Source organism: Monodelphis domestica, chromosome 3 (genome assembly GCF_027887165.1).
Source record: "Monodelphis domestica isolate mMonDom1 chromosome 3, mMonDom1.pri, whole genome shotgun sequence".
NCBI lineage: Eukaryota > Metazoa > Chordata > Mammalia > Didelphimorphia > Didelphidae > Monodelphis > Monodelphis domestica.
The window spans coordinates 489,568,682-489,584,707 of NC_077229.1; the positions used below are offsets into that span (position 1 = coordinate 489,568,682).

The window sequence follows — 16,026 nt, forward strand, 5'->3', positions numbered from 1 at the left end:
TAAAGAGAGAAAGAAAATCAAACATGTAACAATTGCACAAATATCCAGCCCTGCCTTCCTGCCTGGAGCAGAGATCTGCCCATGGTTTAGGCCACTAGGGACTAGAGCTGAGGGCCAGGTGGCAGAGGAGTCTGGTTTGCCAGCATTTAGGCTAAAAGTCATGGTTGTTGTCAATTGACCTTGTCACAGAGTAACTTGGTCCACAGGATCTTCCCAAGGAAAAGTTATACATCTAAAACTGGAAGAATATTTGGTACTCGGGCTGTCAAAGTAGGAACTCAATGGGCATTTGTCAGGAAATAAGCATTTCTTATGTATTTACTAGTCACTACGTTAAGCATTAGGGGATACAAATACAAGCAAAAAGAAAGACAGTCCCTGCACTCAAGGAGCTTACATTTTTATGATATGAAACAATGCATAAATGGAGCGAAAAAGCTGGGAGGAGGAGTCTATCCATGGGGGACATGGTGGTTATGTCCAGTGAATAAAGGATGACCAGTCCTGGCCCCTCCTTAAAATAGAGACCCCAGGAGAAACTCACCAAAGAGAAAAGGGAACCAGAGGTTTACAGAGATGGTCTAGAGTGAGAAGGCTCTATGTATGGAGGGAAATGTCAAGGTGAGAAAGCAGCTAGGTCATGGTGGTAAAGTCCAAAGTGTCAGAAATAGAACCAGGAGGGGAATGAAGAAAGGCTGACCTGGGGCCCTTTCCAAAATAGAAGCCCTGGGAAGTTTGGGAGAAGGGAGACAGAGGCTCAAAGACTCCTTCTAGTGTGAGAAAGCCCCAGGTATTGAGGAAAGGAGCCTCTGGGAAGTGGAAAGTCCTGAGTAGAGAGACAAGGCAGCTTTCCTTACAGCAGACTCAGAGTCTGGTCTGCTTCCACATGGATAAATGCTTCCCTAACTAATCTCAAGCCTCTTTCCTTCAGAGAACTATTGAGAGTCCTTATTGTCAAAGACCAGGACAATCAATAGCTACTCTATGACAGCTAAATAGAAAAATCAGAAAATCCTAAGGCTGGAAGAGATTATGAAAAGGCTATCTTGTCCATTCCCTTGCTCAGCATAGGAGACAAAGAAAATTTTTATCTTGTTTTTCCAACTTCAAAAAACGTTACCCAACTTCCATATCCCCTATTTTGATGCTCCACAATTTTCAGTTTCAGGCATTTTTTATAACCCTTAAAAACTGTTTAAATGACATTTTTCTTACTTTTTTCCCATAATAGAAATTCAGAATTACTGCTTATCATCCTACACACACTTGGAAAAAATCTGTTCCTCCTAAGTTTCCACATTTAAAATTTTTCCTCATTTGAAATATAAGCTCCTTAAGACAGCTACTGCCTTGGATTTGTATTCCCAGCACTTAGCACAATGCCAGGCACATAATAAGTGCTTAACAAATGTTCTGTCTATCTATCTGTCTATCTGGTATATGAGGTGTTCAAGGAAGACTGGCTTTTCTGGTATGAGGGCTTGCCAAGCCCTTTTCAGGGCTGCTCATCCACCCTTGGTCTCTTTTTGCTATGACAAACTGTGACCCTTTTGGGGCAGTGGCAGGACGTTTTCTTTCTTACATCACCCCAAGGCCCAGTGTTGTCTGATGAGACATTTTTAGTAGCAGTAGTGCCCTGCATCTGGGGGATGCACAAGGGGAATGAACACCATACTCTGAGGCCAGCTTTACCTGAATTAAGCTTGTGACAAAGGAACAGATTTTTTTTTTAATTTTAATTAATTAGATGATTTAGAATAATTTTCCATGGTTACAAGACTCATATTCCTTCCCTCCCCTCACTCACCCCCTCCCATATAAGATGCACAACTCCATTGGGTTTAACATGTGCCATTGATCAAGATCTATATTTCCTTATTAGTAGTATTTGCACTAGGGTGATCTTTTAGAGTTCATTTTCCCAGTCATAGCTCCTCTGACCCATGTGATCAAGTGGTTGTTTTTCTTCTGTATGTCTGCTCCCACAGTTCTTCCTCTGGATGTGGATAGCATTCTTTCTCCTAAGACCCTCAGAATTGTCCTGGATCATTGCATTGCTGCTAGTAGAGAAGTCCATTACATTTGAATTTACCACAGTGTATCAGTCTCTGTGTACAATGTTCTCCTGTTTGCAAAGGAACAGATTTTGAATTAATATATTGCACTGCTCAAAACTATGTGCTAACAGTTAATAGACTCCTGTCTCTATCATATAATATCCTAACGCTTCTGCACCAATGGTACCATGAGGTTAGTAGCAATGTGTGTTCCCTCACTATTTCATGGGGGAGCTGCAGGCAGCCTCAGTGTTGAAGAGAAGCTGATATGATCCTCAGGGCCACTGACCAGAGCTACTATTGTGCAACAATCATACCTTAGCTGCTCTTTCTTTATGCTAAAAGTAATTCAATGAATAAGTACTAAAGGGGGGGGGGGGGGAGAGCACAGCTAGGTGGTTCAGTGGATTGAGAGTCAAGCCTAAAGGTAGGAGGCCCTGGGTTCAAATATGACTTCAGATACTTCCTGGTTATGTGAACCTGGGCAAGTCACTTAACTGCCATTCATTAACCCCTTGCCATTCTTCTGCCTTCACTGTATGGATTCAAGGGCAGAAGATAAGGGTTTAAAAAAAAAGAATCAATATTAAGTATTTGTTCTAAGGTAGAAGAGTAGTGAGGACTAGGCAATTGACATTAAGTGACCTACCCAGGGCCACATGTCTAGGAAGTGCTGACATCAGATTTGAACCCAAGTGTCCCCAACTCTGGGCCTGGCCCTCTATCCACTGAGCCACCTAGTTGCCTTTGAATAGATATTTATTAAATGCCTGCCATGGACCTGGCACTATACTAAATGCTAGAGATCTAAGCTGCCTACAAAGGCAAGAATTAAAATGAAACTGACCTTAATCCAGCTATAATCTTGGAAATGGTAAAGAAACAATGATTTGCTAAAAGAGGCTTTTTGCTGGTGAGTAAGAAACAATGAACAGCGACAGTCCAAGACTCAACTCTTAGGGGGCAGCTTAGTAGCTCAGTACATTGAGAGACAGGCCTACAGTCAGGGAGACTTGGGTTCAAATCTTACCTCATATACTTCCTAGTGGTTTGGACAATGTTTTTCTCAATAAAGGAAGCAATTCCTGGTCATCTTAAACTACATGGAATTCTCCCTAGGCCCATATCTATGAATATATGTACACATACATATATGTGTATATGCATATTGGGGGGAGGCTATGATTTCATTGGCATAGAGATTTCCTGGTGAGAAACTTCCACAATCAGTATAGAAGGGCTGTGTGAGCCTGGGCAAATTACTTAACCCCATTGCCTAGTCCTTACTGATTCTTCTGCTTTGGAAACAATATACAGTTTTGAGTCTAATGTGAAAGGAAAGGGTTTTAAAAAAAGACTACACTTTTGCCACTGTTTCTCCATTACTCCCTAAGAAAGGTGACTGCTCTGATTTTAGACATCTGATAGATTCCATTTTTTGTTATTAAATTTGTTTTTTAATTTTTTTCTTCCTCTCACCTCTGCTCACATTGAAAAGGGGAAAAAAAAGATAAAATTCTTGTAACAAATATGGATAGTTAAGCAAAACAAATTCCCTTTTTGAACATTGTTAAAAATGGATGTGTCATTCTGCATGGTGAGATATCTCCTCCTCTGTGATTCCAGAATAGCTAGATAGCTAAGAGGTGTATTCTTTAGAGTAATAGAGTAGAAAAATGGCTTACTAAAACTCTATTTGGATAGAAAATCCCTTGAGCACAATTAATATATTTCTATGGTTGTTCACTCACCAAGATATCTGTAAAATTTGATTTCCTATAGGAGCATTCCCAGCCAACACTCCTGTCATCAATTAAGAGGCTGGCATTCCAATGTCTAAATCAAGTTCCTATTTGCATAGTTAGCATGAATCAATTCCTTATAACTTTATCACATCTGGCTAGATCAGGACCTTAGTGCAGGGGATAGAGGGCTAGGCCAGGAGTTGGGAGGACTTGGGTTCAAATATGGCCTCAGATACTTTCTAGCTGGCAACAACAACTTTAAGAAAGAAAGGCAAGTACTTGGCAATTGGGATTAAGTAACTTGCCCAGGGACACACAACTAGGAAGTGTCTGATCTCCACATCCAGAGAAAGAACTGTGGGAACAGAAACCCAGAAGAAAAATATACAATCATTCATGTGGCTCAATGGGGATATGATCAGGGGTTTAATGTTAAAAGATCACCGCACTGCAAATATAAATAACATGGAAATAGATTTTTAATAATGATACATGTATAATCCAGTGGAAGTGCTTGTCAGCTACAGAGGGGGAGAAGAAAGAGGGGAGGAAAATAATAAATCATGTGTTAAACTGGGAAAAAAAAACACAAAATAGTCAGAAAAACCATTTCCTCAAGGCCTCCACACAGTTGAATGCTCAAGACACCTGCTACAGACCCCTAGGAGTGTCAATAGCACTAAATTGACAGGTCCAAGGAATCAAGGGAAAGGGAATTTATACACATTTAAGAGAACTGAGGAAGGGAGAGTATAGTTGATTGGCTTTACAATGGCTAAAAAGGAAATACGAAGTCCTAGACAGGATTATCAGGGAGAGCTGATGCTTTACAATGGACACAAAAGGGAAAGATCCAACCAAGGACTGGGCTACCTCCAAAAAGACCTTGACACTAAGGGAGAAACTACCAGGGCAAAAGGAGGACACTTCATTAAGTCTGCTAACCCCACCTAAAATACTTTAAGGTCTATTGCTAATCCAAAACTTGTGAATTGGGCTTTCATGAGACAATGTCAACCTCGAGGTCTTAAACTTTCAAGCTAACTGAACTTGGGGAGTTCTCAGATCCCACATGGCTACAAGTTTCCGGGTTTCTAGATTTCACATTGACAATGTAACCATGGAAAAATATTCTACATTTAAAAAAAAAGAAAAAATAAAGATACCTAGAAAGAGAACCCATTAAAGAGAGAATTTACACACACACACACACACACACACACACCACTAAATTGTTAGATGTAATTTAATGTTTTTTCTAACAAAGAACAACTTCAGAACCATGGCATCATCACCTCCCCTCCTCAGAAGGAATTTTTTAATGTTCTCTTCTAAAGAAGACTAATTCTTCAGTCTTCTAATACTCAAAATACCAAGTAAGATGGTTTTATTTTTTTACTGTCTTTTGTTTGAGGAATTTCTTCAACCTCTTTGGACTTGGTGCTGACAATATTGTGTGGAGTGGAATTGGGAGGGGGAAGCTTGCACCCCACCCCACCACACCCCCAATCACTCTAATGAGAAGACAGGAGACTTTCTAAGATGCTAGAGGTTTCAGCTTTATTTGGAGAAAACAGCAGGGAAGGGGGACAGAAGGGGAAAAGGTCTGGGAACACTGCCTTGACTGTTCTCTCAGCAGCAGTGTCCCTAGGTTGTACAAATGAATTCAGAATTTATAGGAAATTAATACAATGATGCCTTGAGATACCCAGGATCTATGTGTGGCATAATGCCTGAATCCGCCAGATTTTTTTTTTTATCTTGTCATACTCTTCTAAAATCTCCCAGCTCTCCTTGAATCATGGGAGTATTTCTCAAATGAACACTTTCTCGGTTTTGGACATAATTCAGGAACGTGCAAGGCCAGAGCCCCAGTCTTTATCTTCTGGGCTCCAAGTACTCTTGGTACTGTACTTTTCCATGGGACTTCATTTTCTTAACCTTTGGAATGCTGATTGCAAGTCAGTTGAGAATCAATAACAAAGAAAATGAAAGGTGTTTGTCTGGTAGCTTTTAAAGAAGTACTAATCAAAGGGTCTATTCACTTCTGGGGGAGGATGTCTCTACTGTTTGGGTATGCAGAGATAGGCTTCTTTTCTCTTTTCCCTGAAGGGCCTAGCTGAGCTAATCTATATGGGGGAGTTACAGGGATAATTGATCAGAAATGACCATTATTACTATTAATTCTAATTTTGTGAATGATACACTACTGATTTTTACTCCACTCAAGGTGATTTATGGTTTCATTATTAGTAGGCTTTTCTTGTCTGAATAGAACTGAGAGAAAAGGATGGGACTTCCTCTGCTTCCTTTCACCTTCTTGCCCTCCTGGATCTCTATAAACTTCAGAAGTAGTGATCGAGTCAACTGAGGGTAGAGGTTCAAAAGCAAAGCACCAGCTGCCTTGGCTTTTGTCCCAGTTTTTGCTCTTTAGGGTTTAATTATTTGCCCCACTAATATACAGAATGGCTCACTTGCCAAGAATTTAGCCTCTGTGATAACTGTTAAATGTTCCTGAAGCATGTTTTGAAGTGGGACACTTCATAAAACAAGTCCAGGACCCAGAAATTCAATTATTGGAACCCTCATTTATTGATTAATTAAGAATCTGCCAGCTGGGACAGACTTCCCTAGTGGTAGCTGCCCTGAATTGAAGTTAGAGACAATTTTTATAGGGTTACATCTGTGTAAGAGGTTAAACAAGCTTATACAATGTAGAAGGTGATATATTGCATCAAATCATACCATGAGTGAGATATAGCCTTAGTGACCAGGGCAAGCAAGCCTTATCACAAACACAGGTGTGTGTGGTCAGTGCTAAGTGGATAGCACTCAGTTTACTCAGGGGTTATTTACTTTCACATGTGCTTAATTACTTATTGATAATTAGCTAAGTGTTTGTTACCTTGCATTCCTGACCTATTTGTTTGTCCTGATGTACCTTTGTTTCCTGGCACTTTTCTCAGCCATAGGATAATTGAATTCTAGCCTATCACCTACATAAGATACTTGACCTCCTGGAGGTGTTATGGGGGTGCAGATGTGTACCCCTGGGGTTCGGGAAGGATACCTTTTGCAGGAATGCAAGACTCCAAAACTTAGCTTAAAAACAAAAAGAGAAATTTATTAATTTAGGAGGTAATGTTGAGAATGGCCAGGAGGATAGCAAGGTGGAACAGCAAGATGGGGAGCAGTTCCTTGGGAGGACAGCTTGAAAGGAAAGGCTGTTCCCCTGAACGACATCGGTTCTGAGGTTTTTATGCCTTTTTACAATAGATGCTATGCCCTGGTGGGGACCTGACTTAGAGTGGTAAGCCCTCGGGCATTTGGTGGGGTGAGGTGGTCATCTGACTGGGGTCTGCCTGGAGGCATAAAGATTCATCTTTGTCCATCTTAAATCTAGGGGACAAAAGAAGATAAACATCTCAGGACCCTAAATTCAGAGTCAGAAGGAGGCAAAACAAGGGAGTTTCCCTGATAATAGTTCTCCTGGGTTTCTGGGGTACAGTGCCCATGTCAAGACTTCTTCAGTTTTGGTGTCTGAGTGCAGGCACATGTATGTTGGAAGCCCAGAATCCACTTTCTTCATTTTTGTTTTGTTTTGTCTTTTTCTCAGGTCCACAGGTTTTGGCTTCTTGAATGCTCTATGCAAAGCAGCGGCTGTGCTTGGAAACTTAATATTTGGCTCCCTTGTTGGTATCACCAAAGCCATCCCGATTCTACTAGCTTCTACTGTGCTTGTGTGCGGAGGACTGGTCGGACTCCGGCTGCCTGACACAAGAACCCAAGTTTTGATGTAACGGTCTGGAAGGAAAAAGCCATTTATCATTTTGTTTCTCTCTTTCCCAAGTGTCAGTTTTCCTGATTGGTGCAGTTTGCTTTAGATAGTTCATGCCAAGAAAGGTGGGTCAGATATCATAATGACATGGGCACTGTACCCCATAACTCCACCTCTCGTGGTGACTAACGCCTAGCCCTTGAGACCTTGCCCTACCAACCCAATTTTTGCACACCTCCCTTTGCTGTGTATCATTTCTTTCCAAACTGGAAGGAAAGCTACCTCCTCCTAAAGCAGGCAAGAGGGAGACAATGCATGCTGAAAGCCTTCTCTTTTCATCAGCAGAGGCCTTTCTAAAAATGGCTGGAAGTGTCAGAATGGCTTCAAATTTTGCCGAATCAGATCTCAAAAGCTAAAAAGGGAGCAGGGTTGGTGTAAATTGTGTGCTTCCTCAGTAGAACAGTGATGCCAGGTGCAGTCAATCAGCTTCAAGTATTTTGCTCTTGCAATATGTCAATTTACAAAGTGATATTTAGTGGAAAAACAGTCCCTCCTCATCAATTCTCAACTCAAAGAGCTGTTGACTAAGTGTTCACGTGTGACTAGTTCTGCTGCCTCCTGGGAACGTTTCACTCAATTCGAAAATATTGTTTTAAAATTTGCCCCCAAATAATTTTTGAAATGATGCCCTGAGGCATTACAGGAAATGTATTGGGGTTGCACTGTTTGCCTTGAGCCTGTGTGTCAATCATAGCCATACATACCTCTACTGAAGGTGGCCATGGGGTTATACCACAGCATCACAGTTGGTTGCTTGATTGTAATTTCTCATTGAGAATTTGCTGGGAATGGGAAAGGAAGACTTAGCAAAGAATTCCCATGGATCAGCTGTCAGTCAGATGACCCCTTGACCTCTCCCACATGTCTTGGTCTTTAGCTGTCTTTAGCACATCTTTCTTTGAAATCTGAAGCCTAACAGCTCACAGCCAGCAGTTGTAGGAATTAAATTAATATCCAATACTCCAAGAATTATATTTTTAAAAGTTTATTAATAATCACCTGAAGTGGAAGGAATAAAAAAGGAAATAGAAGTAAAAAAATCCTAATTATCTAACAAAATTGAGACCACGTGAGCAATAGTCTCCTGACTCTCACCTCAAGTTCCCCCCTCCACCAAACAGATCAGATCAAGAAAGAGAGAGGCAGGGCTACACAAAATTTATTATCTCCCTACATCAGCACTTAAGGGAAGAGAGTGGGATGCTGGGAATTGTAGTTTTTAGGGTAACAGATTCTAATTTCACACAATAAATCATCTTTTGTGCCACACACGGTCAGTTTCAATGCTATATGCTTTTGAGCTTGTCAATTGTAGCTATTATGTGAGGCAACATGACCAAAAGATCCAGGACTCAGAAGCCACCAGAAAGTGAAGGCTAGCTAAGGAAGGCTCTAGCTTGGGACCATCATTTCCAATAAGCATTGAAATATAGATCCTAACAGGGACAGCTTTGCCTCTCCTGGTCCCATGACCGCTGTGATCTGAACTGTGCTCACTTCAGGCTGTGTACGAAAACTTCTTTCAGTAATATAAGTCTAGGACCTCTACTGTCCCTCATTGTTGTTTGGTCATTAACACTAGAATGTCCTGCTGGTGGAAGGATAGGAAGAACATCTGTCCAAAGGGAGTAAATGTTCAGGGCCAGATTCATCAAGAAAACTAAAACAAGAAAGGGGAGAAAATGAAAAAAGGCAGGAAGACTATAGAAATCAAGGGGAAAACAGGAAAGGGAGACCTAAAAAATGGAAAACTAAAGCAAATAAACAAGACAATCTGTGAACCACCATCAAGGGGCAAGAGAGTGGCCATAAGAATAGTTTTAATCTTATGTTCCTTTGAAATTTACTCCCTTTCTCCCTCCTGCCTGCCCTTTAAATCCCCCCTCCCCCTTCTCTTTAAAGGAAATATTTGAGAAATATATGAATGGCAACAGTCAGTCAACTAGCACTTACTAAGCATCTCCTATGTGCCAGTCACTATGCTATGTGCTAGGGATAGAGATAGCAAAGAGACAGCAAAACTAATCTTTGTTCTTAAGGAACTAACAAGGTTAATGTTTCTGAATCCCATGTATTCTGAATCTCTAAATCTTCCTTACTAATTAAATGAATGTGTATGACTCTATACATATAGACCAGGCATTCATCACCTTACCCCATCTCAAAATAATATTTTTAAATGTATAAAATAAAAGACATAGGAGTAATAGGGAAACCAGGTTGTTTTCAAGGTATATGGAAAACCTGTCTAGCCAGTTTCAGGTTTGATATTTAGCTGCAGATTAAGATATAAGCATGAGATTAAATGTGAACTTGTGAATCTATCCAGTCACTGGATAGTGAGTGGTCACTCACTGACATTGGAAAGTATGGGTGACATAGCTTTCATCAAAAATGAAGAAGAAAAAGAAGGAACTAACATATGAAAGCCCAGAAGAAAAACAGTCACACTCACTCCTAAATTTCTTTTTCTTTTGCCAATGCTTCTGAAGCTTTCCCAGAATGGGACCAGAATTCTCCATGTCCCCTCAGTGGGAAAAAAAGCACCTTCCCCTAATGCAAGTTCTGTATGTCAAACTGTTCTTATTCTTATTATATTTCAATTTCAGACACCAGATTACATTTAGCATTGCTGCCTTGTGTGCCAAGCACAGCAGGCAGGAGTGATCCTGTGTTTATCTTGTTGTTCTAAGAGCCATGGAGGGGATCCATTACCTATTAAAATTCATCTGATAGCTATAGCAATTAGAGAAGAAAAAGAAATCCAAGGGATTAAAGTAGGCAGTGAGGAAACTAAACGATCATTCTTTGCAGGTGATATGATGGTATACTTAGAGAACCTGAGAAAATCAACTAAAAAGCTAGTGGAAAGAATAATTTTATCAAAGTTACAAGATACAAAATAAATCCACATAAGTCATCAGTATTTCGATTATTTTCCAATAAAATTCAGATAAATTCAGCTCTTTCAATTCTGCATTAATCAAGATTACATTTTAGAGGGTTATCTCCTGGAAGAATTTCTCCAAGCATTTGATACACTCAATTTACAACTGGAAACATTAGAGAATAGAATATAATGAACAGAAAGGATGGAGAGGCAGTTGGGATACAACTGTGGGAAGTCAGACGATAAAGCTCCCATTTTTCTTTACCCTAACATCCTCTTTAAACTCAAAAGTTCAATACTGTCTCTTCCACACAGGGTACCCACCTTTCCTGACTCTTAAATCTGTCAAAACACTCACTAATTATTAAAAAATTTGGGATGTCCATATCTATTGACTCTCCTGACTGTGTGTTTGTTCCACAACTGGTACACTTGACAAAGCTCCTAGAAAGGTCTTTGAGGCCAGGAACACAAAGTTCTCATAGATTCTGTCTTAGTTGATAAGTGCATGCCAAGGGAATGCCATCTGCTCCTTTCTGCTAAACCAAAATAGAATTAGATTATCAGCTAACAAAACTAGAACTGGCTATTTTCAGCTTTTATTATTTTCAAGGATAAAAAGGACTTTATTATTTCTTTCTTCAATAAAAACACCTAACCTGTTCATGTATTAAAAGCTTTAGATTTCAAAACAAAAATGTTTGAATTTGATACTGACTTGGCATCATAGAAAGAGAGCCAGCTAGTCCTTAAAGGCTAGTTTGACTGTAGGTCTAAATTTCCTTTTTATTTTTTTTTAAATCCCTCTTCTATGCCAAGCTCATTTCAGTAACTAGAGGGGGTTTGGGAATAACATAGCCATGTTATAACAACAGAAGGAAATGTTATCAACTTGCACCTGAAGGTACTTTGAAATCAAACCTAGTCTTGAAATGTTTTTCCTCCTTTCAGGAAATGTATGTTTTCTGCCTTGTTTCTCATGTTATTCAACAAATTACATCTGTATAATATGAGGACGAAAATGTCAGTGTCTCCTATGTACATTATCTGTCCACTTACTGTTTCCCTGTGTGTGTTTACAATCGCTTTTGTACTGTTATCAATACTGTCTTGACACATAGTTTATATCTGCTCTCACCAAGCTTTACCCAACCTCAAGAAAAAGCCATTGCCAGTTTCCTGCAACTTACTATTGACATGAACAGGCTCTGATTCATTTACTAATGACTGGCTTTTATTCAAGAGTCCAGTCTCTAAAATGGCAGCCCACATTGGGAATAAATGGAGCAAAGAAGGGGATTCAGATGGTTAGAGAATTTCTCTACAGCCGAGATATTCATTACACGTTTCTCTGGCAGAGGATTCATTCTTTGTGGTGGCTTTAAAGAAGGAGGGAAAAGACACAAGGTTAATAGTATCTGTCATTGAAAGACAAAGAGCAAAACATCATATTGATCACAAAAGCAATGATTTTTTTAAGAGGAGGGAGAGAGGAATTTGGAAATTAAAAACAGAAGCAGGACCTAGCCAGCAGGGCAGGAGGCAGGAGTCTGGTACCAATTTGCCAATTCATTCAATAGGTGGAGCTGCCTATATTCACAAAACGACATTGTCACATTGGGCATCCTCATAGAAACTATTCAACCAGAACTTGGGGGAAAAACTGGAGAGAGAAATGGGCAAACCCACTGTTCCTTTCAATGTTGCTATGGGAAGAAATTTTACCCAGAGATAATTTTGTAAGGTAAAAGATCCAAAACAAAAACAGCCACATTTTGAAAGATAATTTATTTTATTTTATAAATAAGAAATGATATTTGGAATTGCTTCTATTTTCAGATTTTTTTTCTAAGGTTTGTAACTAAAGTGTGTTGGAAACTCTTCCTAACCTATCAGCCTTGGAAACTTCACTCTAGAGAGCATAATCAAGAAATCCTGTGTTTCTAATATTTCCCTTGAACTGACCCACCAGAGGTAAATTTTCCCTTCTGATTTTAAAGCTTTCACTACCTAAAGCTTTCTTTTTTTTTCCTGCTTCTCCTTCACAGCTGGGGATAAAGTAATCAAGGTGTCCCCCAGGGCATTATGATTTCTGGGGAACATTTTAGTAAAAGCACATAGAAACAACACCTCATGAAAAAGAATAATTGGTTAAAAGAGAGAGCTACTCGATCCCAGGACTGTAACTAATTCATCATCCTGGGCCACTTGAATCATTTTCACATCCTGAATTACAAAGCTACTCTCCCCTGAGTTTGCTGCTTGCTTTAGGCACTATGATTGGTATGGCTCCACTGACCTTTCTTCCTTCCTACTTGTCTACTTTTTCATTCCTTCTCCTCACCACACTTATATTTTCCTTATCCTTTTTTTCCTTATCCACTGCCTGTGCCTTAGAGGAACTTGGAAACATAGTTGATCCACAATGAGCCTCAGAGCGAATGAAGCTTTTAATCACTCTTCTGGCAACATGAGGATAGATGGCATGTGGATAGTAACTTTAAAGTATATTAGGTACCCATATAGTACCTAATGTAGAGTTGGCACCCAACAGGTCCTCAATGCCTCTGACATACACTGATGAAGGTGATATTAAAGCATGGTGTGGCAAGAGCTTCCATTTGCTGAGAAGTCATATACAATAGTATAATCTGTCTCCTGTCTCAAATTCTTAAGTAAAGACCCACACATATGAGCATATTTTTAAATATAATCAAAGATAGTCATCTGTATTTGTGATAGGACTGTATGAAACATTGAAAGCTCTAGTGCCTTCCTTCCAACCCAAATTATAAAATTACAGTGGTCAATATTCCCCCTTCTTCTCTTTAACAGAAACATGAGATTATGGAAGATAACCTTCTGTCCATACTCCTTCCTCATCCTACAAACAGGTAGGGATTAATCCAAGTTAGAACTAAAGTAGAGGGAGTAGCTAGGTGATTCAGTGGTTTGAGAGTCAGGCCTAGATTCAAGAAGTCTTGAGTTCAAATCTAACCTCAGGTACTTCCTAGCTATGTGACCATGACTGGGCAAGTTGCTTAACCTCCATTGCTTAGTCCTTACCCCTCTTCTGCCTTAGAACCACTATACAGTATTGGTTCTAAGATAAAAGAAGAGCTTTTTTTAAAAAGAGTAAAAAATTGTCCAGCTGAACAATAAAACTATCAACTCTTAAGAAAGTTTTAGAAACTGGGCTGACTTCTCACTGGATTTGTTGCATGCTTAGAGTAGTGATTCTCAAACTGTGGGCCTTTCAGAAGGTCTACCAAGTGAAATTATTTTTATATTAATACTAAGACATTTTAGTTTCTAATAATGTAAATATAAGTATCTATGCACACACACACATATATACATATATATATATGTATATATATATATAAATACATACATAAATATTGTAACCCCCATACACAAAGCACTGGAGTAAGTACTCAATGATTTTTAAGAATGTAAAAGGATCCTGAGGTCAAATTCTTGGAGAACTGCTGCCTGCCTTAGAGAATATTTGGGTGTTCATCATATTCAAGATATGATTGTGACTGCCATATTGGTCCTGTAGAGGCCAAGGTACTGAAAAGGAGAGGGAGAGGTATTCTCTATGGTCTAATTTCATGGAAATTTGCAGGAGGCTTTTCCACCCTGAGTTTAAGGAAGACTCCTTTTTAATGAACTCGAGTTTGGTACAGAGATCACTGAAATTTATCTCTAACCCACAGAGTAGTGAATCAAGCTCTTTATTCATTGTATTCACTTCACCCTCAAAGGGAGAAATTCTGACAAATCAGAAGGGATGCCAAGTACCCTATTATTAAATGCAATTAAAAGTAAGTAAAACCAACAGAGTTCCCTTTCTATTTGCATGAAGCCTGCCTCTAGTCCCACACATGCACAGGTAGAAGATCCTAGGCTGAAACTACAATTCCCCCTCTAACCTGCCTTTGAAGTTCACCAATCATGCCTAGGTGCTAGTTGACATATTATTCTAATTTCCTCTCCACCACCCACAATTGCTATAAATTTATGGTGCCTAATCTCTATATTAAATTAAAAAAAAATTAAAGGGTAAAAAAGGGTTCTTTCTTGATTGATGCCCTCTTCACATTCAAAAAATCATTGTGCATCCCGAAGTCTGACCTGGAGATATACTGCCCAGGTCTCCTCCTCTTTGCTCATGTGTACATATTGTATATAAAGCATTAAGCTATTTTTCAAGTTAGATTTCCATTTTGGACACACTTTCAGATCAACTCTTTTGTTAAGAGATCTTGGCAATGGTCTTGACCTTGTTTTTGGTTTCTCTATTTCTGCTCTGTGTGCTCTCCTGTCATATGAGTCCCAGTCACAACTATTGTATATATGTGCTTGCATGTGTGTACCCCCAATAAGTCATCACTTGCAAGTTTCTGGATTTTTCATCCTCAGTCCAGCTTGTCCAATTGTGAACTCATCCCTCTGGAATGCACCTCTTTGTCAGATTTCTGAACACCAAAATGTTTGACCAAGTGTGTTTTTACTGAAAGCCTTGAAAGAAGTTGTCTATGTCTTGGTGGAAGAGCATGCTCTGTGTAGAATGACTGTATATACAGTATAAATCTATCAGTGTGAAAGTGTACATAAATTTATCTGCCAGATACCTGACATCCATGTAACAAATGAAAAGATAACCAATGTACATCAGATTAATAAATGGGCATTTTTGCTCCATTATATTCAAATAAAGAGTTTTTCTTCATCAAGAATATGTCAATATAGGTTAGTATTAACTATGCTTTGAAAATGGGTTCTTTACTAGGCATGGTGGTACATGCCTATAACATCTTCCTCTGGGGAGACTAAGGCTGTTGGGTTGCTTGAGTTTGGAAATTCTATGCTACAGTGGGCCAAGTCAGTTGGTAGCCATAGTAAGTCCAGCACCTATATGGTGTATTCTTGGAAGTAGGGGTAGGGGGGTGGAAGAAGGTAGAGATGAGGCAGGGAACAAAACTGACAAATAGACCCGTCAGAAAAAAAAGCAGGTCAAAGCTTCCCATGATGATCAATAGAGGGTTCAGACCTATGAATGGTCACTATACTTTCCTTTACAGAGATTTTTCATAAAACAATGGAGTCTGAAAAGGCATAAAATACACCTTGTTACAGATAAAAGAATGGTTGCCTTAAACTGTGACCACGAAAATATGGTTTCAAGACTTTGAATTGCCAAAACTGTAAAGATAATTTTTAGTGTCTTGATTTTATATTAAAAATAAAGTGGTCACCATGGGAAAATTCCCAAAATATGAAATACCCAAGTCAGCTGGGTTTTATGGAGATTTTAATTAATACAAATTAAGGAATTAATGAAAGGGAGAGATAGAGTAAGAGGAAATAATGAGAAAAGGGCTAGGCCAACCTAGGCTTAAGCCTTAAGAGAGAGATTAGTCAGTCTTTTATCAACTCACCACAGGATCCTTCCAAGCAAAACTCTAGTGTTCAGAGAGACCCTCCTGT

The 16,026-nt window shown here is 39.3% G+C and overlaps 1 protein-coding gene across 1 annotated transcript in view; it reads left to right on the top strand.

Annotated features, from left to right (window-relative positions):
* The window catches only part of SV2C (synaptic vesicle glycoprotein 2C), a 233,679-nt gene extending 218,424 nt beyond the window's left edge, over window positions 1-15,255 (top strand). The window contains exon 13 of the mRNA XM_056824761.1: window positions 7,419-15,255. Within this exon, the coding sequence (XP_056680739.1) occupies window positions 7,419-7,602 (184 nt within the window). The 3' untranslated portion in view covers window positions 7,603-15,255. The remainder of the gene's footprint in view (window positions 1-7,418) is intronic.
* Window positions 15,256-16,026: the final 771 nt, after the last annotated feature.